Genomic DNA, 24,583 nt, shown 5'->3' with positions numbered 1-24,583 from the left:
GCATTGTTAATATGGCCCTGATCTGCTGCCCCAAGCTTCTCCCCGAGAATTCTCAACGCTAAAGGCGCCTTGCGTGTACAACAAAACGTTGTGTCCTAGCGGTTTTGAGTGACCGGGGTTCACGGCGGTTAGTACGTATTTTAGCTTGCAATTCAACATGCTGCTACCAACAGCATTCTTTTGAACAAACTCAAAGGAAAGCCAAGCCAAGTAGGTGTTGTTGGTGGCGCTTTTGTCAGAAACTCGGCCTGTGGGAATTTCCCTCTCCCTCTGCTTGTTTATTTGCCATGTCCAGTTGAGGGGACAGGTCTTTGGGCTGATTGGTTCACAGTCTGTCGAAATGTCAATGACGCGCCGTCCTGCGCGCTGATGCTAATATTATCCGTCCGCCGAAAAACGGCTGCAACTTACCGTGCAGATCAGCTGTTGAAGTACTTAATATATTATCCTGGCCTCTGATTTGTGGCGACTGGGGGCAGCATGCGTGATGGCCAGTCGTTTGTTTCATCTGCGTGGTTTCAAGATTAAAAGTCTGTAGTGCGACATATTCCTTGCATGCCACCAGCCATTTTGAGCGCGCCATGCGTCCGTGGCTTGCAAGGTTGTGTATAGTGTTAGGAGGCTCATCGGATATCGCGATCCAAAAGCTAAGATGAGCCTTGGAGAGGGGTGTCTGCAAAGTGTGGAACATGCCGTGGTATGCAGGTATTTTTGGTTCATGATCAATTTCCTACACGCTAATGTCGAGGCTGTTGAATGCAATTTCTCGGCGAATCGTCGTTTGCTGTACCAAGTGCCATGAGCTAGAAAGCTGGCGAGCCGCAACGTCCCGATGAAAGAATGAAGTGACGGCATTGTAGGCCTGTTGATCGTCCATCGCGCAGGTGACCTTTTGTGTAGCGATGCCTAGTGCTACGGGCAGCTGTGAGGACTTTTTTCCCTCACGAATGGAGTGGGTGGTCAGCCAGCTGAATTGCTTGGACCGATCTGTCACTTGTGTCCCCTTGAATGTTGATGAATCATTTCGAGTTGGTGCAGCTTTGTTTCTCACCACACGTTTCCCCACGTCAACTTCTTAAATCGTCAAAAGACAAGGACCATTCGGCTGGATGCAGAGCAACTCGAGGAAGAAAGCCACTCCGCTGCGACGTCGTGTGAATTGTTGACGAAAGAAGTTAAATACGCGCTTTGGCCCAGGAGAAGGTTGTGTGGAGGTGTTAATATTGGTTGCTGCCATGTACCAAATGGAAGGGCTATTGCTACTACTAGTACCTAGGTAGTAGTACTACTACTAGTAGCGTTCTTGCGACGGATCACGGAAGCCAGTAGCCGATCATGATGATCATACTCAAGCGCTCACCGGTATTGACAGCAAGGGGTGGAGGATAATTGTACCGTACCACCTACCAAGGTGTCCGGCTATCCATCCGTAATCTGCTCAGTAGCATTCGGCTCCGTCAGCCATGCGACGCTGCGGTCCATTGGCTGCGGTCCAGAGAGAACTCGAGCTTCTCGAACTCTCAGAGAACAATACCCCAGTGCTGAACCACACACGTAGCGTTATTCAGTTGTGCATATTGCTCCATATTGGTGCGTACTTGCGTGCCGCTAGTGACGGCGGGGCTCGTTGGAAAGCTGGAGTTAGTTAGGGAGATGCACGGGGCTGGGATAAGCCTTGTCTCACTGGGACAATCCCTACACGCCGGCAAGGATGCTGAGGATGCTGCCAGGAGAGTGGAGCCGAGTCGAGGGAGACTGGAGCCGAGAGAATTTCCAGAATCCTGCCACGTACGGCTAGAGCAATTTCCGTCAGGGATGCATGGACCATCGGCCACTCCTTGGCAGCCAACCAGAGGCAGCGACGGCGCTGTCGCGAAAACGAAGCGGCAGTCTCTGCAGCCCACCCCTGGCGCGCAACGGCGACAGCGGCGGCGGCCAGAGAAGAGGGAGACTGAGGAATAGAAAGGGAACAACTGCACGGCCACGTTTGCGTCTGCCATGACGGAGCGGTTGGTCGAAGCCAAGGGCGGTGGGTGGAGTGTTTCATGCAAGCCTTGCGCAAAGCGGTCATTCTCAGCACGCCTGTGGCCGTCTCGTCGCTGCCTGGAGAGCGGCGTGACCCATTTCTGCTGCTGCTGCTTGTATTGTCATGATGATGACGGCGTCCAACAGCACGTTTTTTTTCCGCCTAGGACTTGCATGTCAAAATGTTTGCTCGAACGACTGATGGGGCCAGCACTAGAGCAACGGTCAGTCGGCTCGTGGCCTGGTGCATATACGAAACGCACTTGCGGTGCTTCTCTCATGTCACGGTGGCAAGATGCCAGCGTGGTCGCCCACTCGGCGGGACATCTGGGTCCAACACTTTCGATCCCGGAGCTGAGTTTGTATATTGCACGGTGCGCACGCACTTATCCGCACGCGCGGGCCGCTCCATCTTATCTCATTTAGGATGAGAGATGTGATCGATTCCGTGTGCCAAACGCCATGGCGGGCGGCCAAGATGAAACGTGCGCCCAGCGGCCGGCGCATGCTGTACCTTTGGGATCGCGTGAGCATCGAGAGTGCGCTGACTCTGGAACAAACGCCCGTTCCGTGGCCCAGGTATATGCACGACAAATCCAGACTTCTGTGATGAAGCGGTCGCGAGAAGGGTCAACTTGCAGATTCTTCTTTGCGTCTCCCTTCAAATGAGGTGGCGCCGCTAGCTCGGCCACTGTGCCTCAGGCAAAGAACTTGTCCGTCTTAGTGCAGGTACTCGTATGTTTCAACGAGAGACAAGGCTGGGCAGCAAGGTACTTGTTCGGTACATCTGGGGTATCCCTCTGCTGCGCCTCTGTCCGGCCGGTAGGATGACCTATTTGCATGAATTGCTCGTAATGGAATCGCAGCAACCGAGGATCAAGTGACGCAGGCCATACCGGCACCTTGCTGGCCTCAATGAAGAACCAAATTTTTTTTGTTTGTAGCGCCTATTTCGCAGCCGCGATTGCCACCGATTCGTTTCAGATGGTCTATCAAAAGAGTAGCTCGTGTATTAGTCGCAAGTACTTTTGTCCTGGCGCTGGCATGTGGCACGTACCACCTCTTATTTCTATTATCATCGCGGCTAACGAAGCGTCAATCTGAATTACATCATTTCCGCAAATGTATCATGTATCCCTATTGTTGGGTCTGCGCCAACAGGTGACAATTGCATTGCTTGAAAGAGGAGACTGCTATAATTGGCATGGATGAGCCTTGGGTCCAAGAGGCGTCGTCTAGCATGTGCGTCTATTGGCTGCGCATGTCTGTCCGCCGGCCGAGGCCTTATAGAACGCGCTACTGATCGCCCGCCATGCGCACCTGAGGGAAATGAAATGCTGCAATGCAGGTTTTCTGCTGCATCTCGAACAGCTGCTAGTTACAGCTAGCAGTATTTGTGTCTAACACCGTCAGGCCAAGTGGCTCATGGCGGGCTGCTAGACAAGCTGCCGCCCCTACCAAGGGAGGAGGGATCCGGCATCATGTTATAGCAGCGGTTTACATTAAAAACAGTAGCACGATGAAACCCCTTTTGACTATCAACGAAGCCAGTCTACTGCAGTAGTTACTAGAGAGAGAAATCCTGTTGTAAACGCAAAGGCTACTAGCCCTACGCATCCGTCGATCGAAGCCTCCAGCTGCCATCACAAAGAGCTGCATGGCTACGGAGCACTGCCTACCTGGCAGCATTCCCGACCATCTGGATGGTGGCTAAAACCACCCCAAGACACACACACACACAAACTCTCTCTCTCACACCTCCCAGCACGCACACGCACTCGTCGGGCTTTGTCTCCGGCTCCCGTCATAAGCCTGACGATGCTCGACCGGGGAATATTGCAACGCACACGCCAGTCTCAGCACTGCGCTGTATGGGTACATACTGTGCAGGTGAGTTGCGCATATGCTTGAGCGCTTCTGCAGGCCAGATGCAACTCTTTGTTGAACCGAAGCCTCGCATGAAGCATGCGCCAGTTAGTACCTCGCAGTATCTACCTCATACTACCTAGTATACCTAGTAGTTGTAATGAAAACGCAATTGTTTGCGCCCTGCAACGTCACATTCATGGATTTGCCCACCAAAAAGATGTGCAAGTCTTCATCTCAGCAGAATGCCGTACACAGGCAGTAGTGGGAGTAATGCCTAATACCTACTCATAACAGTAGTAATATCTACCAGGTATTCTTACCAGTAAGCATGGCCTGGGTGAGACCCAAGCTACAGCCGGAGGCGCCGCGCGCAGCGGGCTATGGATGTGGCCCCAAGATGCTAAGACTTGTGCATACAAGTAAGATGACGGATGGGCTGTCAGTCTCTAGTGGCAGCCGGGGCAGGAAGCGGAGTGGAACACGGCTCGGACGACTCCTGAAAATAACCGTGTGCGAGAGCGGCGCGTATTGGCCGTTTGCCGTTTAATTTCAAGGGAGAGGGAGACTGAGAGAACATGAAGCCAGACGAGCTGAGGCTCTGCATTGCATTGAAACGCAGCGATATTGATTGCAGCCAGTTGGTGTAGTTGACACATACATGGCCTGCTGTTTCACGGCAAACATCCATATGGACGCAGCAGCGGTCTGGGTATCAATCTGGCATGGCAGGCAGGCATACCCGACATGGCCTGGCTCGAGCCAGGGCCCCCAAGCGGCTCTGCCAAACAACTTTGCGTGGCAGAAGATCTCCAGATGCTGCTGCTATTAATATCGGGGGCCAAACATGAGGGCACTAACACACTAACACTCTAACACGCCGAATTCCCAAGCAGACGCACGCGAAAAGGCGCACACGCCCACGGTTCCCAACCACGATGCGCCGTCCAGGCACACACAACGCACGCATGCAAGAGTGCATCGATTGATTCACGCAATGCCTCCCGGAGCCCTTGTGCACACCGCATGTAGCCGCAGCTCCCAGTCCTCGCTCGCCGCAGTGCCCAAAGAGGCATCAATTGGTCTCTGCCAGTCGATCCTTGCTGCGCCGTGGCCCTAGCGCTGGGCTAGGCTGCGCTAACAGGGCCTGGCGGCTCCCCACCGCAATGAATCTTTTCTGGTGTATCGGAGCACTGTGGAGTGAGACTTTTTGGCTCTGGCCAAGTCCCGACACCAGTGCTTGTGTACTCGGTACGGAGCAGGCTGCCCGGACGCAGGGCAACTGCAGGTACCGGCTACCTGTCCGGAGGAGTTGATTTCCACTGGCAAACCAACCTGCCGCTGCTCGTTTCTCAAGGCGAACGAGGTGATCGAGATGCTGCAGGTGTTCCAACCAACTCAGTTTCGCAACAAAAGATGGACATCGTTTGCCAATCGTGCCAGCAAATACATTCATGTCTTTTTTTATCACCATTTTCTCCTCTTTGGCGTGCTGCTGCTTGGCTATAATAGTCTGCGCTGCACTGCTTTGTTTCCCAGGACCTCTTTGTGGCCACAGCATCCAACTTGCTATTCAACTCATTTCATCGCCAATCTGTCCAAGTTCCAGCCTGCTAGACGTTTCAACGATATACCGCCTACACGCAAAACTTGCAGATGAAACACAGCTAAACAGCAGCTGTCAAACACGCACAGAGCGCAACGCGGCGCAATTTCAGGTGCTCTTCATCCTGATACGAGCTGGCAAACCGCAACTGCTTTTGGGAGGCTCGAGCACAGAAGCATACATACCTGTACCTACCGACATACTGTATCTCAGGGCCGCAACAGGTGTCTGCCACCACCAAGCAAACACAACGCAGGTGAGAAAGAGTGTCTTCCAATCTCTCTTCGGTTCTCCTCTCTGCTGCCCTACATACTCGTATACCTGCTTGTCTATTCCGACGCCCATCCAAGTATACCATCCTCCTGCGCACACCCCTCTGTTTGCTTTTTCCTTGGCCCTAGCTAGTCGCTGGCGCGGCGCAAGGGTGAGCCGGTCCAGGAGATTTTTTGTTCCATCTTTCTATACAGGCCCTGCCCCGCCACAAGCCACCCCCCCTTGCAGTCGCTGCCCTGCACGCCGCCAGAGCCTGTCATAAAGGCCTGGGCCCCTAAAAAAGTTACGTCGTTCGCCAGTTCCAGAAGCCACTTGCTTTTTAGAGGACCACATTTTGGCACCGACATTCAATCTATTTTCCCACCCTTTCCGCACTTCATCCTGCAAAGCCTCGCCTGGTTGCACCGCGGCTGGATCTCTGCTTCGGCTCGCCTTTCCTTTTTCCTTCTTTTCCCCTTCTTTTCTTTTTCCTCCATCCTGCATCTGCCACGGCCCTCACTCTGCGCCTTGAGCCAACTCTCCACCATCCCACGACGCGGCTGACCGAACAGACGACCGCAGCCTTGACGACAGCCCAGCATCCAAACACCCTCGACGAAGCGCCCGTTTGCATTGATACGCCCTGGTCTGGCTTATGATCACTCTCGCTCGCTAACTGGTCATTGCCTGCCCCGATTTGCAACCCGACTCGACTCTCAACTCATCCGCCGACGGGCTCCTTTTCTCCCTTCGAATCCCGTGTATCAAGCTTAGCGACTCTTCCTCTGCAAGCTCATCGGTCTATCCGTCTCGCCTGCGAACACGTCTTACGATTTGAAGAAACCTGCCGGATCTCGTTTCTCCCCTGTCCAGATTCTACCTGGCATCTCTTGCGCCTTGGTTTGCCGAGTCCTATTGTTCGCTATCTCGCGGGCCTTTGCATACATATATCCTGCGACTCTGCCCCGCGCTGGCAACTCACCCAAAGTTCATTGTAAAACCTTCCGCGATCAAGTTTGGCTGCCGGCATCGACTCGCATAACCGTGCAGAAAACGTGACAAAACGGTTCGCAAGCCATATAAAAAACGGCCCCCGTTTCAGCCACCCCCCAAACTGGAAGCGACGGCCCGAGTGCAACAGCGAAAGACAAGGAAAGAAATCTTTTTCTCTCCTTTTCCCGGAAGACCGAATCATTCCCATTTTTAGCAATACACCTTACAAGGTATGTGGTAAACGTTGCTTTTTTCTCCCTCTTTGCTTTTTCCTCTCCGGGTCATCATTGCCGAACAGATTAAACGTCGCCCAGGAGTCTTGGTGGGTGGCCCAAGCTTTGGGAAACCCGCAACTCCTGCCCAAGTTGATCTGGTGGCGGATAAAGTCTCCGCGATGGCTTCACATGGCTGGTCGGCGATGATACCATGCATTCGCATATTTAGCTATATTTGTCATTCTGCTGCGCCCGCCACTAACTGAAAACATGACAGTACTTCAAGCTGGCTCTACTACAGCGCCCGTTGGCCCTCTACACGATGTTACCCCATACACTCTCTTCGTCCGCAAGGCCGAACACCGTCATGTCTTCGGCATCGCCCGAGGTCATGGATATTACAAACATGCTGAACAACAAAGGAGGTGCCATGGCACATGGACTTGGTGGAAGCATGCCCGATCACCACCAACAGCATCATCACCTCGGCCTCGTCAAACATGAGTCTGCGCTGGACCGGTCAGGATCACCGCACATGTCTGAGCATTCTTCTTACTCGGCGCACAGCATGCCTCGCGCCTATCCTTCGCCAACCGCCATGCAGACTCCTATGCAGATGCAAAACCACATGCACAATGCTATGCAGATGGGAGGCTTCACAGACATGTCCGGCATGGGAAGTGTACCAAGCATGGCTATGCATCACATGCCTCAGCAGCCCCAGCAACAGCAGGCTCCCACAGCACCTGTCAAAGCATACCCCTGCAGTACCTGCGGTAAAGGTTTTGCCAGAAGAAGCGACCTGGCGCGCCATGGTAAGTCTAGCCAGGATTGCAATGAAAACGTACGTGGCCGTTTTTCTAACAAAAAGCATGTTCATAGAGCGTATTCACACCGGAGTCAGACCTCACGTTTGTGACTACCCCAAGTGCCACAAGGGATTCATCCAAAGATCTGCTCTTACTGTTCACCAGAGAGTGCACACTGGTGAGAAGCCGCATCGTTGTGAGACTTGCGCCAAGGTAAGCTATTCAGTTCATGCACTTTGTCTCAGGAGAGAGAAAACTAACTTGCGATAATGTAGCTTTTCAGCGACAGCAGCTCCCTGGCTCGACACCGAAGAACTCATTCGGGAACTCGTCCTTACAAGTGCCCCTACGCCGATTGCCAAAAGACTTTTACGAGGCGCACCACCCTCACACGTCATCAGAACCAGCACACCGGTACTATCGAAGAGGCTGCGGCGGCTACCGCGGCAGCACTTGCAGCTTCCAGGGTCAAAAACGGAAGCCAGGCTCGCTCCGACGGCGACCACATGTCTAATCAAGGCTCTCCCCTGACAACACCATCGCCCAACCATCACGCCATGATGTCTCCGGCCATGGACCTCTCTGGAGCCAACGGCCTCGGCCGACACCAGGCGGACTTTACTCAGTACATGACACAGGGCGGCACTCTTCCTCCTCATTTGCGCGTGGGCAGCCCGACTTCGACCAACTCGGCCGCCAGCTACAACAGCGGTATCCGACCGACCTCGCACCCTACCGGCTACGGCCCTCCCCCCACCCTGGAGCCCAGCTTGGAGCAACACACGGGTGCCACTGGAAGCGCGGTTGGCAGTCCTCACATGGCGTCGCAACTTGGCTGGCAATCTCCTCATTCTTCTTCCCCATCTCAACACGGTGGAAGCTACGTCTATCCCGACCCCGATGGCTATCCTCCTAATCCCTCAATGAGCCAGATGTACTACGGCGCACCGCAACAGATGCGACGACCACAAAGTGCCGAGCCTGGCATGGTACACATGTAGTTGAAGCGGTACCACTGAGGGCACGAAGATCTTTGGTCTCACGTTGTTCGCGCTCATGACATTGACACAGTCATACCTCTTGTCTTTTCATTGTTACTCTCTGCTAGCTCTGGGGCAGAAAAAGACTCATCTCGAAGCTCGATTGCCATCGAGAAAATATGGTGCATATCGATTGCACATCGCCAGAACCACTGCCTTAATTTCGATATCAAACACACGTACGACTCGTTATCTTTTCTTGACTTCTTCGAGCAGACACCAGCTTTGCGTTACGCCATGGGTCTGCTCTACATGACCCTTGCCATATTTTCCGTCACACTTTGCATTTCTCGTTTTCTTTTTCTCTTTTTTTTTCTCTTCTTCTGTTTTTTTTTTCTATTTCTTTGTTCTCTCATATAGACCTTGGGCGATAGACAGGCGGACCGGAAACTTGATGATTATGGACCGAGCGTTTTCATTAACACGACGCAAAGGGAGGTTAAGGGAAGAATGGCTGGAGTTTATATAAAGGGGGGTAGGAAAGGACACCGACTCGCTCGCCCACCCCTGTTTTTTGGGACGGCATTTCAGCACTGGGCTGGGAAACGGAATAACCTATAGACGGTGGGAGGGCTCTACACCACTCCTCGATGACACACATTTTTTTCCTTTGGCTGTTGGCACATTATTTAGACCAGGGCGCATAACACAGGCGCACCCTTTCGCGAGAAATTGTACGGATATACATTTACGAATACGCAATTGATTCACTGTGACGATGTGTGTGGAACCTCTTTCTTTTTTCTTTTGTGATCAGATGCAGTAGGCTTTCGAATTTGTCGTGGTGACATGCATCGGCCAAACACCGGGCAGGCGTGAGTGGTTTTGGAAGAGTGAAAGTCCCCAATAAATAAAGATGATTGAAACAAGAGGCAAAAAGAAGAGGGAAATATTGGCGGAGTGTGAAAGTGTCATTTTGCCGTTGAGAATTTTCTGATTAGTAGTCGTCACAGAGGAACTAATATAATACGACTATGAGCAAAGAGTACTATCCCTATCCACTCTCTTTAATCTTTCCTCAAGTGGCAGTATCATCCGGTCTAGGTCCCGATTCTATGGAGGCAGATAATGAGACTTCTTTACCTGGAGAAATAGACGGGGGTCCCTACCTGGGGCTCTCCTCTTCCATGGTACTATGTATATAAGAACGGCACTGGCATCATTTGGGGTGACAATAGCGAACGCGGGAAAGAGTCTCGGTACCGACTGCCGAAGAACCGTTTTGGGCAAGTATTGATTACTCCTTCGTGTGCACTTTAAAATTTTTGTTAGTGGCGGAGATCGGGGAGTGTCGCGGGTGAGATTATTTTTATTACATACATATACATGACATGAAAAGAGAGGCCTTTTTCAAATAACGGCCGAGGGGTTTGGTAATTTTTCCGTAAATCGGATGAGCTGAATTGTGATTACGTCAAAACATCCGGGGTTGAAGATGCTGGGCACTGCGTGGGTATATGTAGATGGGCGAGCAGGTGCTAAACAAACACGAAATCAGAGTAATTTGCGATACAAACGTGTGCACTCGAATACTGCAAGATAGCCAAAGATTTGCGGTCCCCGATCTTTTAGACCTCCGCTTTAGTAAATATCTGCACTCAAAAACAAAGTGACAGTCTATACTTGGACAAAATGTTAAGTGTGAGCATCTATTCAAGTCCGCTGCCCCCCAGATTGTATTGAAGACTAGGGTCACAGTCTAGCCCTTCTCTATTGTCATTCTTATTTTGCTTTTACTTTGATTTGTCTGTCCCTGGCAAACTACGTGCATTGCCCAGGTAGCATCGCCTAGCTGCATGCATTGGCCAATGACAGCTGGACAAGGGGGTGGAAGGGCTTAAATCAAACAGATGAAAACGGTAAGCAGGACATGTAAGTAGGTAGACTCAATACCAGGTCCTATGTCGTATCCAAAGGAACAAAGTTGCCGAGAATTATGTAAGCTTATCAAATAGTAACAAACATTTTTTTCTATACGGAGTACTGGCTAAAGATATTGAAAATAGGTATCCCCGTTGTGGTAATTCTGATTACCGTGATTACAATATACGGAAATGCCTGGGGTGCGGAACCTCCCGCCAAAACACCGGGGCCGGGGAATCTATAAAGTTCGATCTGTACGGATAACAGTGCAACTATCAGTAACAACGTATTGTAGTTTTTTTCGAATCAACGGCGGCTCGGAGCCCATAAAAGCAAAAAAAAAAAAAAAAAAAAAAGATTCCACTAGGCCACCTAGTGCCCGTTACGGCCGCATCACGCACCGATTTGTGCGAATAGGAATTGCTAGCACTGAAGCAGAAGACGGCGGCGATCCGATCAGTAATCCAGGATTACTATTCAGGAAGCCGTACAGTAGTCTGCTTCCAAACTCCGCAACATTCACGTCCTCCTTGATCCTTTTATCTTTTCTTCTTCTCGTTGCTTCGAAACAGATCAAGTAGGATTTTTTTTTGCTGTTCGTGTTGGTCTATTGGCGCGGATATCGCATTATTCGGCTGCCTAGAGGAAAAGTAGCCCCGAGCCCCGAGGTGACATTCGGCAATCTGGTTCCCCTTTTCCCGGCTTATCATGGGCTTTCGAGAGCGCCGATGAAACGAAGATTGAAGAATAGATGGAGCCCTGGTAAGAATGCAAGAATACGACGGGCTGCTAGTTGGTTTGTAGTGAATACGCAATAGTCGTGCTGTCAAAAAAAGTCACTGCAGGCGTCTGTTTGGGCGGAGAGATTCTAATCAATTAATCAAATCAAGGCTAGTGCCGCGATTCAGCTGGAATAGAGCAACAGGCTCGGCCAAATCCCTCCCGGCCTGGGGGCGCCCGAGTTGCGCTTCCTCGTCCTCTCGTTCTTTTTTAACTTACATTTCCTCTTTCTACACTTTTTTTTTTTTTTTTTACTTCTCCAACTCTGCTGGTGTTACCTTATTCCCATCTGTGCATCAATTATCGGGGAATTGTCGATTTACAACGTTCTCTTCGGTTATTTCGCCGAAATAAAGAATACGCCAGGCATATTCTCCGCGCGCTTTCGCCCTACCTTATACGAGGGGGGGGAGAAAACATATAAGCAGTGCCGCTCCAGCTTAAAGGCACCCGTCCTCCCGGTACTACTGTTTAGGCTTGGTCTCATTTCCTTGTTTAGGGAATCCTAGTTGGGGAATCCAATCCTTTGGACCAACCCGCCAGGGAGCCTCGCTTCCACCGGCTGCTTGGGGCTATTTGAAATCTTTTGACGGATTGTGTCCGTTGCTCTGTTATTCTTCGACTTTTGGAATACGCCTTTACAACAATTCCAAACAAGAACAAAAGATTTGCCCCAAGAGAATCAAGCGGGCGAGCCGAGGCTTGCGGGCCGTGTCAGCGTGTCGCATACAAATACAAAAGAGGGAAATAGTATAAGAATCAACCGTCGAGCCCAGAACGTTACTTGTTACGAGTGGCGGGACCAAAGGAACGAAGGAGTTGTTGGATTTCTAATTCACTCCTTTTTCTTCTCGCTTCTACTTCTCAGCGCTCCTTTGGACTTTTTGGCTCCTTCTTCTTCTCTTTCTCTTCTTTCACAGCGCATCCATTATACCCAGAGGAGAAGAGTGCAAATGTCTTTTATTGCTTATTAGTTTACCGAGCTTGACAAGCAGCATCACTACCGAGGAAGCGATTCGGAAAGAGGAACTAAAATCCGGGGACCTCAAAAACAGCAAACACCAAAAAAAAAACTTTGGCCTTTTTTTTCTTTCTATTTTTGACCAATTGTCGTTTTTCTCTTGTCAAATTCTACAATGAGTGCTGCAGCATCACCACTCATTGGCCTCCCTCCACAGCAGCAGCAGCAACGCCCGCAACTCACCGACGACTCTCGGCACCACCACCACCAACATCATCGCTATAACCACCGCCATCACCACCACCACGAGCGACAGCCGCTGCCGCCAACCAGCAGGAAACCGACCGCGGCGGCGCTGCGACGCGAGAAGATGGCGGCGGGCCTGGCCACGAGCCGCGGCGCCGGAGGGCTGATCCGGCTGGAGATTTACATGGATCTGCTGTGCCCGTGGTGCTTTGTCGAGAAGCACAGCCTGGAGGCGCTGATGCAGCGCTACCGAGACGAGCATCCCGAGGTGCGCTTCGAGGCCGTGTTTAGGCCGTATTACATTGCGCCGACCATGGCCAAGCGTATGTTGATCTTTTTTTCTCTTCTTTATTCTCAGATCTTGTCTCTCTCCGATGAGTGGATGCGCATCAGTCTCACTCTCATTCACCATGAGGCATCATGACCTCATCCCGCCACTCCACCACAAGCAACCATCACATGCCATGCAGCACACACCCGCATATGCATTTCATCTAGCCCAATCCCACACTCCCTCCAATAAGAAACAACAACAACTGCAAAATGAATGCGTACTAACCATTCCCAGACGGCGTCGAAAAGCGCGGCATCTACGACCGCCTCGACTCGCTCAACCCAAACTTCCTCTCCCGCATCCAAGTCGCCGGCGCAAAGCACGACATCGCCTTCTCCATCCGCGGCGTCACCGGCAACACCCGCCCCGCGCACCGCCTCAGCGCCGTGGCCCTGCGCGAGCTCGGCCCCGCGGGCCAGTCCGCCGTCGTCGAGCAGCTGTTCCAGGGCCACTTTGAGGACGGCCGCGACCTCAGCGACGCCGCCTGGCTGGTGACGGTGGGCGTGGCCGCGGGCATCCCGGAGGCGGCGGTGCGCGCCGGGCTGGACGACGACGAGGCCGGCATGAGGCTCGACGCCGTGGCCCAGGCGGCGAGGGACGTCATGGGCGTCGAGGCCGTGCCGTGTGTCATGGTGCAGGACCGGTACAAGGTGGGAGGCTATCAGGAGGGCCATGTCTTTGAGAGCCTGTTTGAGAAGATACGGCTGGCGGGCGAGGTTCTGTGAATCTTGTTTGTTTTTCTGTTTCTGTTTCTCTTGTATTTTCTGGTACATATGTCTGCTTGATATCCTTTTCTTTTCGTTTTTTTTCTTGTACAAGGTGCCATGGTTTTTGGGTGGCTTTTTGACGTTTTCAAGGGCGATATATACAAATAGGTATTCACATGCAGGATGGAGTTTTAGGGCATATTCTATCCCACGGCGTGGCAGCGGCTTGGAAATTCGTTAATCTTGGTCAATCTAGGAATGATTTATAAATGCACTTCAATAGTGAAGACTCTCAGTAAAAAGGCATGGCCTGTAAAGCGAATTTGTAAAGAAAAGAATAATCTGTATTTCATTGCTCTATCGTAAACAACCAAAAAGAAAAGAAAAAAGGTATGTATATAAACCTGTATGTATGTATTATTCCCAGCGCCTTCTCATGCATTCTCAAAAGGCGTTTTTCGAGTCCAACTCGGGTTTGTTTCGTTTGTCTTTTGTTTTTTCGTTAAAAATTAGCAAAACAGCAGACGCAAAAAAAAAGGGGGGGCAGAAAAACAAGAAAAAAAGCCCAGCGCAATAAAACTCCTTGAAAAGCTCCGTCGTCTAATGATCCCAATGCCCGGCAGTCCAGCCAGCCGTTTGCGAATTAAAGTGCCAAATTTTCTGCAATCTTTCTTTTTTTGTCCTCCTCCCTCCCCTTCCCCCCTTTTCATTCTCCAAAGTAATCGGATAAATCAAATGGCCAAAGAAGAAAAAAACATTTCGCCGAGGGTCCCGTAATTATGTTCTTTTTTTGCTGATTCCCCCCCAGACACATCATGTACACCCACACAGACTGCTTCCTACTCATCAGCCAAGCCGGAAATGGAAATCACCGCCTCATTCCGCTGTAATCGTTGAGCAGATGCGTCATGTGCGTATTCGTCGCCTTTCCGATACGCTTGCCGGCCCTCTTCTTCTGCTGCTTCGGCTTCGTCGTCACCGCCGCCTTGCGCGGGTCGTCGCTCGTCGGCTTCTGTCCCACGCTCACCAGCTTGCGGTGCATATCGTCCAGGCTGGGCAGCTGCACGCGGCGCCACATGGCCTGGAACTCGGGCTCGACCGGGTTGTGCAGCGACGCGTCGTCGGCCCAGACGTAGCGCGGGAAATTATCCTTTTTGGTGCGCACCACCAGCACCTTGTGCTCTCTCTCCAGCTTCGCCAGCGTATCCTCGCAGTCGGGCCAGCCGTCCTTGAGGTCCTTGACAGACACGCCCGAGGCGTCCGTCTTGCGCTGCAGATGCGCCAGCAGCGACGTGCCGTCCCTGACGCCCGGGATGATGGGCCGGTGCTTGTACGTGCCCGTCTTCCACGTCTGCTCGCTCAGACTGGCATCGGGCTTCCAGTCCACCCGCGGATGCCCCCTCAGCCCTTCCATCAGCTCCTTCTTGTGCTCCTCCGTGTAGTTCCTCAGACTCAAATGGTCGATGATGTCCGTAATGGTCTTGGCATCGCCCTTCTTCTTCAGGTAGTCCACCGCAAACGTCATCTGCGTCTTGACCTCGGCGCCGTAGCCCGTCAGCTGCGGCTGCGAAAACGGCACGTCCGGCGCGACATCTCGTTTCCGCTTCGACGTCGGCGTGTTACTGTCTGAGGCGGCCGAGGGCGATGGCGATGGCGGAGCGAGCGATGCGGCGGTCGCGGCCTTGATGCTGGACGGGTTCGAGATCTTGGACGCGGCCGAGGCGAGGCTGCCTCTGAAGACGGAGGACTGCTTCTCTAGATACGACGACATTGTGTGTTTTGGCAGAAATGAGCCCAAGCAGCGACTGCGGTATCGTAGGGAACTGAGAAAGAGAACAGAGGGAGTGTGATGGCTGATGGACAAGGTTTGGAAAGCGTTCAAGGTTGTTCCGGCACGAGGCTGGAGGGAAAGCCGGCATAGTGTGGCGCATTGTGGCTAGTGCTTCTGGAAAGTATGAGTAAGATGCAAACGGCCTGGCCTCTTTCGCGCCAAAAGTGTTGAGAATGCCACGCAAGCACAGACACAAGACCAGGGGGGTTTCATCCGATGCTCGTACTCGGCACAAGGCAGGCTTGTCACTGCAGTATCGACGCCTTTATATGACGTACATTTCCAACGCCAATGCCAATCCCGAGGCATGTCGACGTGCCTCATCTTGCTATCTCCCCCCGCATTTCGCCAATCTGCCTAAAGGATGGATATCCATGTGACTGTGATCGTAAAAGGTGCGCGCATTGGCAATCGAAAATTGATTATCATAGATATCTAGCCCCGTATATTTCCCGTAAAAGGCATCATCTATTTCCCGTAACAATGACTCCTGATTGTCTAGTGCCTGAAAATAGTAGGCACCGCGCCATCTATACTTGCCACGCTTATTAAAAAATCCCAGATCCCTTCTCCGCAAGACAATTGCGTGGTTGAAAATAAACTCCAAGATGACACAAATTATCTCCTTCCCCAGCGGTATCATTTCTTGTCCCCCTTTTAGCATATGCACTGAAGCGCTAGCCCGTACATTTATCATCAATTTTTTTTGCATCTCCCCTCCGCTTAATCTATATCCTGTAAACGTGGGTTGAAATTCTTATGTATAGTGTTGTGATGCGATTAGGCGGACTGGCCCTTAGCCTCGGCCTCAGCCTTGAAGTACTGGAAGGCGAGATAGCCGATGAGGCCACCAATAGCGACAACACTGTAGATGCCGAATCCGCCGCCAGTGGTGGTGGAGCCGTTGTTGGCAGAGTAGGTGTTGGTGTGGGCTTTGGGGACAGGGTCGCCGGGCTGGAGAGCAAATGTTAGTGGGCGTTTTTTTTTTCACATGTGTCGCGAATAGGAGTAGTATTGGGTAGCGCATACCTGGCGCTTCAGATCGCCAACGTGCAGCTGCTCCAGAGTCTCGCGGGCCTCGTCGCTGTGGCCGACATCCTCGAAAGCCTCGGTGGCATCCTGGCCGGCGACATCAAGCAGAACCTCCTCGCCACCACTAGAAAGCGAACACAAAGTCAGCAATTGGTTATTTCTCCGAGATTCGCTTCCCTATTCCCCCTCCTGTCTGAGGGGCCCAAGAAAAAAAAAGGAGGGGTATAGCGGTCGACGCATTGGCAGGAAAGGCAGGCAGAACGTACGGGTGCTCGTCGATGAACTTGCTGCAGTTGTAGACCTTGTCGTGGATCACGACGAAGATGTCCTTCTTGGTGTTGTGCTCGGCAACATCCTGGTAGGTGTACTCCTTGGACATGATGGGCGAATTGGAAGCAAACGTGCTTTTTTTATTCTAATTTCTGGTATTAGGAGAGAGATAAAGAGAAAAAGAATGCGCTTGCAACGAGAATCGACTGTGCAAGAGGGAAAAGGAAGGAAAGGAAAAAAGCACCTCGAAGGAGACTTGAATCAGCAAAGTCGGTCAAAGAAAAAGGGACGGTGGGAAAAAGAAAGAGGAAGAAAAGCGCCGATGCGAGTACGAAAAAGGTACCACGACAAATTGGCTGCCATGGCGTCGCTCCCAAAATGCCAGCTAGCCTTCTAACTTCTGGTCCTGCTAGCCTGGCGCCATCGGAAGCAGCAAATCCGTTGGGTCCGCAGGGGTCTGGCGGCCAATCAGCGCCCGCAAAATTACCGCCTGGGCTGCTCTGATTCGCCTCGTGCGAGGGCCGTCGACTGATTTTCCTCGCGGCTAGCCCAACGGTTCAGCGCGGGTCAGCTTCAATTGTGATTCTGCCGAGTACAGCTTCCTTTTTTCATCCATCGTAGCAAATGTCACTTGATAAGCCACGCGGGGCAAATAGCTGAACCAAATCGGACTCTCTGTGAGTGTGTGTGGTGCGAGCCTTTTGATCTCCAACACCTGCAAAATTCGGGCGGTACTAGAACTATGGCTTCTATTGGCAGTGGATGCATGTACTCTACAGTATGTGATTCCACTTACACGACCCTGTTTCCATGTTGTCTACTGAGATGATACAATATTCCCACTCTCCCAGCCAATACTACAATGATTTATAGGGGTAACGACTTCTGTCTAAGACACGCCTATACTACCGGGAAATGACTGCAACCAAGACAAGTCTGCTCCAATTTAAGGTCTTCCGCCCACAGCAAGGACCTCTACGGCGTCCAAGCACTGAACAACTTTTATTTCCACCTCGGCTCACGTATGTATTGTCACAGAGAGGCACATGATAAGCCAGAATAACAACAATACTATACAGAATTAGCAACGCCTCGCCGGTCTAATCTGATCCAGTCACACCCATCCCATACTGTACACAACCCCCAAAGCCGCAAGTGGGCTCATCTTAGCGTCCGGCCTTTCCCACTTCCCCCTCTCCCGCCTCCGGGACTTGTTCACGGCTAGCGACTCTCCTTTCAAGCCAATTTTTTTTTCTGCTGCCTTCTTTGTTATATCCCTCTATTTTTTCTATATAGATCTGCAGTATTTTCTTCTAGTCATTTCTACATATATGCCGATTCCTGATTCCGATAACCTCGGAAATGGAGCCGCTATCTACCCCAGAAACTACCTCCAGTCCCCCAATATGTAGTGTTTTGTCTAGGATAATAGTCCGGATTCAACATTGTCTTGTGCTTACCAATTAGGGAATATTTGTAGTTCCGAGTTGACAAAAGGCACACTCCATGGACACTCCATGCAGTCAGACGGAAGAGAAAGGAAGCACAGGGGGGGAAGTGGCAGCATGTGCAAGGTAAGATAGCCAGATACAGCTAGCAAAGGACACTCTCAGTTCATTGCTCATAACATTCCTGCATCTCTATTAATCAATCAATCAATGCTACATCTTTATCTTGGAGCTTCGTCTTCTTTAAATGGCCTTGAAAATGGCTAGAAAAAACACTTGAAACAATCAACCACTGTATTATCGCTTTGAGCTGCCACCTCCAATATCCTGTCCCAAGCGGTAACCGGTCACGCGGTCCCACTCAATCTTTTGTCTCGTCACTGGCAGTTGTCGTCGCAGGCCCTTGAAGGCGCCTTCACTCAGGCTCACAAAGCTCTTGTTGAGATCTTCTTGGTACTTCTTCTCCGTCGATGCAATTTCCTTGGCGATGCCCGCACCGGTGCCAGAGCTGATGGATGCGTGTGTGGGCTTGTTGGAGAGCAGTCGAACGTTGCCGTCTTCGTAGTAGTGCACGTCGACCTTGATCGAGCCCTCGAGGCTTCCGGAGCTGGGGTCAAAGATGTATAGTGATCTCCATCGGCCATTCCTGCGAGACAGCTGTTAGTATCCATACTTGTGCGTAGATGCTGTGACGTTATTGAGGCTGTCCCCGTACCAGAAGTTGTTAGGGCTGTACTTGTTTGCAACAACGATAATGGCGAGCTTGGAGTCGGATTCAATGGGGTACACGCCAAGAGAGGCGTTGGGGAAGTGCTCCTTGACATAAGATCCTAAGCTTTTCAGCGTCGATTTGCTGCCATACCGTTAGCTGACTTTGGAACCTGCTTTTGTCGATTCGTCTCCGAGAACTCACGCCAGGTCTGCTTGTGGTCCTTCCAGGACATGGCTCTGCACCGCACTGGCTTTCTATAATTACAATTAGTCCATGCCCCTCTTTCTATATCGTTGTTCGTCTTTCAACATGCCTGGGACACATGGTCAACCTCAAAGCTAGAGGAGCTCTCGACATCGTAGTATCGTCCACCGCCCAGAGAATTGTGTGAGCTGATCAAGACCTTTCCCAGCAAGTTAGCCACTTGATATCCATAAAACGCATTTCCCTTTGTTTGTTCTCGGTCGTACCGGCTCACTGCTTCCCGGCAGCTTCAATGTGATAAATTGCTCTTCGTTGTACTTCTCGAATGCCGGCGTCAGCTCCGCAACAATGTTGGGCTCGGAGGTCAGGGCCTTGATGTCTGTAGGTTCGCGCGTTAACGATGGATTCGGTATCTCTCAACTAGAATCGGTGTGCTTCGTACCGGCAATGACATCTGCGAGCTATGGGACAGCATCAGAAGTTAGCTATGACGCGTGGATAGATAGACGGAGATAGGGCGCAGCTTTACCTCTCCAGGAGGGGCTCCCTCCACAAAGGCGGAAACAGTCTCGATGTGTGACATGTTGTATTTCTTAGCTCTGGTATCTGATCTGAAGCGATCTCGGGAAACAGCCAGCGCTTTCTTTCGGGGAGCGTTGACGTACACCGCATACAGGGGGGAGGTCTATTAGGAGTTGAGGCAGCTTTGGGCGGGGCGCCAAAGCAGAGGGGCAGTTGTCTCCATTCAAGTCGCTAGCGGGGTACGTGGCCGCCGCCGGAGTCGTTTACTGGATGGAACGTACCATGTTATCAATATTGCTGTTTCGGTGGTAGGTGACCAAGGAAACAAATAAACGATTGTGGGAGATTTAATGGAATAGATATTAATATATCTAAGCTGTGCACAAGCTTTGTCTGTTCGCAATGGTGAACATTGAGACGAGCTGTCAGTCTTTGGGCACAACGCAAAGCTCAAGGGATGGCCTTCACAGCAGCTTAATAACTTGGTCAATTTGATCTACTCACAATATCTGGGATATTTTCATTGTATAAAGCTTTATTTCTATTATTCACACTATGCTAGGAAGAAATCTCTAAGCCATTCATACACAAATATACGTTGCTCGCTCTTCTCGCCCTTAGTACTGCACTGTCTTTTTAATACTATCATAAATTCCTAGAAACATCCTGTTAGTAATCGACCATGCCTCAATTTAAAGACGATAATACTCACTTGCAATATCCGGAACGTGAAATTTCTCAAACATCAACGGGTTGTGGATACTCCATCCAGCAACGCGGGCCACGGGAGCTTCCAGCCTGTTGAATGTATCCGGGTTCTCCTGGATGGCCGCAGCCACCTCGGCACCAACACCGGCATTCACCATGGACTCGTGGACCACCAAGACTCTTCCAGTCTTTTGCACGCTCTCAAAGACAGTCTTCTTGTCCCAGGGGTAGATGGTCCGCAGATCAATCAGCTCGACAGAGACGCCCAGATCCTGCTCGATCTGCTTGATTGCTGACATGCAGTTGTATAGCGGTTGGCCGTATGAGATTATTGTGACGTCCTTGCCCTCCTTCAGGACTTCTGCTTTGGATAGAGGCAGTTCGTAGGCCGCTACGGGGACCTCCTCCACTGCTGCTCGGTACAAGATCTTGGGCTCCATGAAAATGCAAGGGTCGTTGCTTCGGATGGCAGCTAATAACAATCCCTTTGCTTGTAAGGGTGATCGAGGCATGATTACTCTGAATCCAGGAACATGAGTGAACAGGGCCTCTGGGGACTGAGAGTGGTACAATCCACCGTGGCCGACGGTTCCGCAGGGCATGCGCACCGTCATGCCTCCAGCGCTCCGTCCATTGGTACCCTCGTAGTATCGCTTCTTTGCCGCCTCATTGACAATCTGGTCAAAGGCAGGGAAGACGTAGTCGGCGAATTGGATCTCGGCAACAGGCCGCATTCCTTCAACAGCCATGCCAACGGCAAAGCCCAGAATGCCCTGCTCCGTCAGCGGCGTGTTAAATACTCTGTCGGCTCCGTGTGTTTCTGCTAGCTTCATGGTACACCGAAAGACACCGCCAAAAGCAACATCCTCGCCAAATACGGAGACCGTCTCGTCCTCTAATAAGGCGGTGTTCAAGGCGTCATTGATGGCCTGGAAGAGGTTCATCTTCTTGGTCGCGCCATGGAGGACATCGGACGGAATCTCCTTGTTCCTCTTCGCGGCTTCGGATGTGTGGGCCAGCAGGGGAGTTGTCGCGTAGTCAATCGGCAGATTCAGCTTCGCATTCGGCGGGTGTGTGGAATAGCATCTTGCGAGGTTCAAAGGTATTGATCGCGCAGCTCGGGGATGCGCCAGCGCTCCCTTCAAGTGACGAACGGCCTGATGCTTCATGGCTGGCCTGGGCATTGCGTTTTCTGCTGCTCTACACGGCAATTAGAGAAGAGTGAAGGGTTACGGGACAGAAGGCATTGCGCTGCCCGGGAGCAAGCAATTATCATCGGTCGTCGTCGGTTTAGACGGACAATGGAAAGGCGCTCGGTTTGCTGCGGCCTGTCGCGGGGTTGGAGCCGGCAGAAATGCCAGTAGCGGCGAAGTCCAGGGCAAGCATGGGGTAAGTATGGAGTATCGGCATTATGTAATCCAGCTGAGCAGGGCTGTTGCTCAAATCTGCTCCAATCTCTCTCCCGATTCACTTCACAGCATTTTTAATCTCTCCCGAAGCTCACTTCTCTTCCAGGGCAAGTATGGGGTACTAGTAGGTATGACATATCGGCATTATGTACTCTAGCTGAGCTGCTAGGGCTGCTTTCTTGAACCTCAGGAAGTGTCAAATACCAGCGCCTCTCGCCGTCACCTTCACAGCATTTTCAATCCCCCGGAGGCACACTTCTATTCTCCATAAATCGCAAGAGAATGGGTGTAGTGCGACAGATCCCTGTTCGTGAATTTAGATGTTTATAGCATTTTATCTAATAATTCCATCAACTAAAAGTGGCTCCCGTATGTGACTCTTCACAGCATTTTAAAGCTCCCCCGATGCTCTTTTCTCCTTGCACTTTCGACTACGTGTATCCTAACATAAGCGGCAGCACAAGAGCCGTCTTAGCGCCTTTTCACAGCATTTTTTGTCTCCTTAGAAGCTTACTCCTGTTTAAACATACACTCCCTTACCGAATTATTCTTGTTCAGCGCCTTATTCACAGCATTTTTAATCTCCCTAGAAGCTTCCTCCTGTTCGAATATACACTCCCTTACCGAATTATTCTTGTTCAGCGCCTTATTCACAGCATTTTTGATCTCTCCAGAGGCTCACTGTCATTCTGACACTTCTAGCGTCCCTTTCACAGCATTTCTAATCTCTCCTTGAAGCTCACTTCTTAATGCACCTTAGGTTCAAGAGCAGCGTTCTCAAACCCTCACTCATTTCACAGCATTATTAGTCCCCAAAATGCCTACTTCTATTTTACCATAAGTGGCAATACAAGATTAACTGGTCGTCCTAGCGCCTCTTCACCTCCCGAAGCTCACTTCTTATTCCAACATAACTACGTGTGGCCACCTGTGAAATGGCTGTTTACATCGTTGTTCGTCCCCTCAGAAGCTCATTTCTATTTCAACATGAGCTGCGTTCTCAAACCCTTACACCTAAATGCAAATTAAGTAACCACCCATACATACTAAGGGGTCACACGTGTGGCGACTCAAATGAAAGGGAAATAGCAACACAACGTCATCTTTCTCAGCCGCCAGAACGCGACCTCGTCGTTAGTCCAACCTTTCCTAAACGCTTTCAACGCCCAGCCGACTATGTAGTAATGTAATATCTTCAAGAAGCCACAGCGGCTGGACTATCAGATATCTAAAATGAGCAGGGTTTGAAGAATCTATCCCATGGCTGAAACACACCTGAGACTCGAGAAATGCAGTTCAACATCGCAATCCAAGCTGCTTCTTCATACATTTCTTCTCCGCGGCCTTCTAGTCATCTAGTCTCTTATAATGGTGCTGCCGAGGAATGTTCTTGGCAGACAGAAAATGTTGAAACTGAAAGATGTCCTTAAATTGCCATACTAGTAGCTCCTTTTAAACAGTAGGGCGGTCTCTGATGGTCCTAATCTCAGGATTTCGTCGTAAGAACCTTTCAATCCATCGTTTCCCAAGCGGTTGATCATTCCCGCCTGCCTTGACGATCCTTACTGCAAATTCTTTAACCTGTTGACGCGTTGGGGGGGACCCTAGGTTACTCTGGACTAGAATCCATTCAACTAGATGAGATTCCTGCTGCCTAGAAAGGCGTTGGAGATATTCATTTGCGTCAGACCTCGACTGGCTGCCGTTCAATCGCTTCTGCAGCGTTGATCGGGGAATTCCCCACTGTTTTGCCGCTTTTCGTTGCGATACGCCGTTTTGGATGGCTTCCAACGCAGAAGAAATTGATTTTTCAATAGATTCAGTCATTGCCATGGAAGAAAGCTATTAGCTAGAATTTGGATACGAAATCACAGTTGCAATATCAAGGTTGTTGGTGTTGAAGGAAAAAGGTGCTGGCCACTTCGCGGGGTGGCCACTTAGTGGTGGCCTGACTTACCAATTTCACTGGGGCATTTTCGATCCCGCCAGAGACTCACTTTCATTCTAAGCTGCGATGATACATCCACTTTTCTATCATTGGATATAAGCGAGCGATAAAAAAGGATCAAAGAAAAATTAACTGCAGTGTCAGAGAAGGTAATTAGAAGTTGGCGTTATGAGAGTAGTACCAAAGATGAACTCGTCGTTACACGAAGCACGCTTACCCTCGTTTTTCTAGTGACAACTTGTTCTCTAGCGGCTCCGATTATGAGAGCATTTACAAATTTTCTTTTCTGCTGCGAGCCTGTTTAAAGTGCAAAAAGGGCGCCAAATTCGCGAGAGGAGTTATGGGAAGAAATTTCTTGTAGAAATTTCACGCGTTCTATACAGAGTATAGAACAAGAATAAATACTAGTAGTTACTTAAATTTATCTCCTCCGAAAAATCTTCAACACATATTGTCCACTCTTGTCGTAGAAGATAGAAACTAATATGATTTATAGAAAACTAGCCTGCAGGTTAGGAAGCCTATTTATATCAGTGGCTATGCTAGCGCTTAATTGCTTTGTTTTGGCGGATACTCGTATCTTTGTTTTGCCAAGACTGTTCCTTGCAAAGCCAAGGCAATAGTGGGCTTCTCCATCGTCAACACAATCAACAGTATTCATCGCAGCACCAGAAGACTATGATTGGCCTCCAATATTGCGCACACGCGTAAAGGTAACCGTATGGCGTTTTTGAATTACTCTTCAGAGTTAGAAGCAGCCACTCACTGCACTCAATTAACGCTGCAGATGTTTATTTATAAC

At 50.7% G+C, this 24,583-nt stretch overlaps 9 protein-coding genes across 9 annotated transcripts; 3 read left to right on the top strand and 6 right to left on the bottom strand.

Moving 5' to 3' along the window:
• Nucleotides 1-343: 343 nt before the first annotated feature.
• TrAtP1_008826 (uncharacterized protein) lies at nt 344-691 on the bottom strand (the record flags this gene model as incomplete). Its single annotated transcript, XM_066114061.1, has 1 exon — nt 344-691. One exon carries the CDS (start codon nt 689-691, stop codon nt 344-346), a length of 348 nt encoding a protein of 115 aa, XP_065970154.1.
• Nucleotides 692-1,653: 962 nt separating this feature from the next.
• TrAtP1_008825 (uncharacterized protein) lies at nt 1,654-1,962 on the top strand (the record flags this gene model as incomplete). The annotated part of the gene is made up of 1 exon (XM_066114060.1): nt 1,654-1,962. One exon carries the CDS (start codon nt 1,654-1,656, stop codon nt 1,960-1,962), a length of 309 nt encoding a protein of 102 aa, XP_065970153.1.
• Nucleotides 1,963-7,279: 5,317 nt separating this feature from the next.
• TrAtP1_008824 (uncharacterized protein) lies at nt 7,280-8,767 on the top strand (the record flags this gene model as incomplete). The annotated part of the gene is made up of 3 exons (XM_014087049.2): nt 7,280-7,772; nt 7,840-7,979; nt 8,042-8,767. 3 exons carry the CDS (start codon nt 7,280-7,282, stop codon nt 8,765-8,767), a joined length of 1,359 nt encoding a protein of 452 aa, XP_013942524.2.
• Nucleotides 8,768-12,585: 3,818 nt separating this feature from the next.
• On the top strand, nt 12,586-13,715 carry TrAtP1_008823 (uncharacterized protein; the record flags this gene model as incomplete). The annotated part of the gene is made up of 2 exons (XM_014087046.2): nt 12,586-12,979; nt 13,225-13,715. 2 exons carry the CDS (start codon nt 12,586-12,588, stop codon nt 13,713-13,715), a joined length of 885 nt encoding a protein of 294 aa, XP_013942521.2.
• Nucleotides 13,716-14,565: 850 nt separating this feature from the next.
• Nucleotides 14,566-15,468, bottom strand: TrAtP1_008822 (uncharacterized protein; the record flags this gene model as incomplete). The annotated part of the gene is made up of 1 exon (XM_014087045.2): nt 14,566-15,468. The coding sequence occupies one exon, from the start codon at nt 15,466-15,468 to the stop codon at nt 14,566-14,568; it is 903 nt and encodes a 300-aa protein (XP_013942520.1).
• A 461-nt stretch (nt 15,469-15,929) lies between these two features.
• TrAtP1_008821 (uncharacterized protein) lies at nt 15,930-17,162 on the bottom strand. The gene is made up of 3 exons (XM_014087044.2): nt 16,827-17,162; nt 16,558-16,684; nt 15,930-16,482 (listed from the first exon to the last, which is right to left on the bottom strand). Exons 1-3 carry the CDS (start codon nt 16,937-16,939, stop codon nt 16,309-16,311), a joined length of 414 nt encoding a protein of 137 aa, XP_013942519.1. The 5' UTR covers nt 16,940-17,162; the 3' UTR covers nt 15,930-16,308.
• On the bottom strand, nt 16,971-17,642 carry TrAtP1_008820 (uncharacterized protein; the record flags this gene model as incomplete). The annotated part of the gene is made up of 3 exons (XM_066114059.1): nt 16,971-16,975; nt 17,075-17,374; nt 17,627-17,642. 3 exons carry the CDS (start codon nt 17,640-17,642, stop codon nt 16,971-16,973), a joined length of 321 nt encoding a protein of 106 aa, XP_065970152.1.
• An 807-nt stretch (nt 17,643-18,449) lies between these two features.
• On the bottom strand, nt 18,450-19,886 carry TrAtP1_008819 (uncharacterized protein). Its single transcript, XM_014087043.2, has 7 exons — nt 19,724-19,886; nt 19,637-19,655; nt 19,461-19,573; nt 19,304-19,393; nt 19,192-19,244; nt 18,994-19,131; nt 18,450-18,924 (listed from the first exon to the last, which is right to left on the bottom strand). Exons 1-7 carry the CDS (start codon nt 19,775-19,777, stop codon nt 18,576-18,578), a joined length of 816 nt encoding a protein of 271 aa, XP_013942518.1. The 5' UTR covers nt 19,778-19,886; the 3' UTR covers nt 18,450-18,575.
• A 144-nt stretch (nt 19,887-20,030) lies between these two features.
• Nucleotides 20,031-21,761, bottom strand: TrAtP1_008818 (uncharacterized protein). Its single transcript, XM_014087042.2, has 2 exons — nt 20,429-21,761; nt 20,031-20,371 (listed from the first exon to the last, which is right to left on the bottom strand). Exons 1-2 carry the CDS (start codon nt 21,606-21,608, stop codon nt 20,334-20,336), a joined length of 1,218 nt encoding a protein of 405 aa, XP_013942517.2. The 5' UTR covers nt 21,609-21,761; the 3' UTR covers nt 20,031-20,333.
• Nucleotides 21,762-24,583: the final 2,822 nt, after the last annotated feature.

This window comes from Trichoderma atroviride, chromosome 4, assembly GCF_020647795.1.
Source record: "Trichoderma atroviride chromosome 4, complete sequence".
NCBI classification, from domain to species: domain Eukaryota; kingdom Fungi; phylum Ascomycota; class Sordariomycetes; order Hypocreales; family Hypocreaceae; genus Trichoderma; species Trichoderma atroviride.
Note: the sequence above shows the minus strand (reverse complement) of the source record. Positions and strands in the feature narration are given on the sequence as shown.

Excerpts from the sequence above, each read along its gene's own strand:
- TrAtP1_008821 (XM_014087044.2), bottom strand. The coding sequence starts at position 16,939 with ATGTCCAAGGAGTACACCTACCAGGATGTTGCCGAGCACAACACCAAG. Across the intron at positions 16,685-16,826 it reads AAGTTCATCGACGAGCACCC|TGGTGGCGAGGAGGTTCTGC; the intron begins GTACGTTCTGCC and ends TTCGCTTTCTAG. Across the intron at positions 16,483-16,557 it reads TTGGCGATCTGAAGCGCCAG|CCCGGCGACCCTGTCCCCAA; the intron begins GTATGCGCTACC and ends TTTGCTCTCCAG.
- TrAtP1_008819 (XM_014087043.2), bottom strand. The coding sequence starts at position 19,777 with ATGTCACACATCGAGACTGTTTCCGCCTTTGTGGAGGGAGCCCCTCCT. Across the intron at positions 19,394-19,460 it reads TGCCGGGAAGCAGTGAGCCG|GTCTTGATCAGCTCACACAA; the intron begins GTACGACCGAGA and ends TTGCTGGGAAAG. Across the intron at positions 18,925-18,993 it reads TACAGCCCTAACAACTTCTG|GAATGGCCGATGGAGATCAC; the intron begins GTACGGGGACAG and ends GCTGTCTCGCAG.
- TrAtP1_008818 (XM_014087042.2), bottom strand. The coding sequence starts at position 21,608 with ATGCCCAGGCCAGCCATGAAGCATCAGGCCGTTCGTCACTTGAAGGGA. Across the intron at positions 20,372-20,428 it reads TCACGTTCCGGATATTGCAA|GAATTTATGATAGTATTAAA; the intron begins GTGAGTATTATC and ends GGATGTTTCTAG.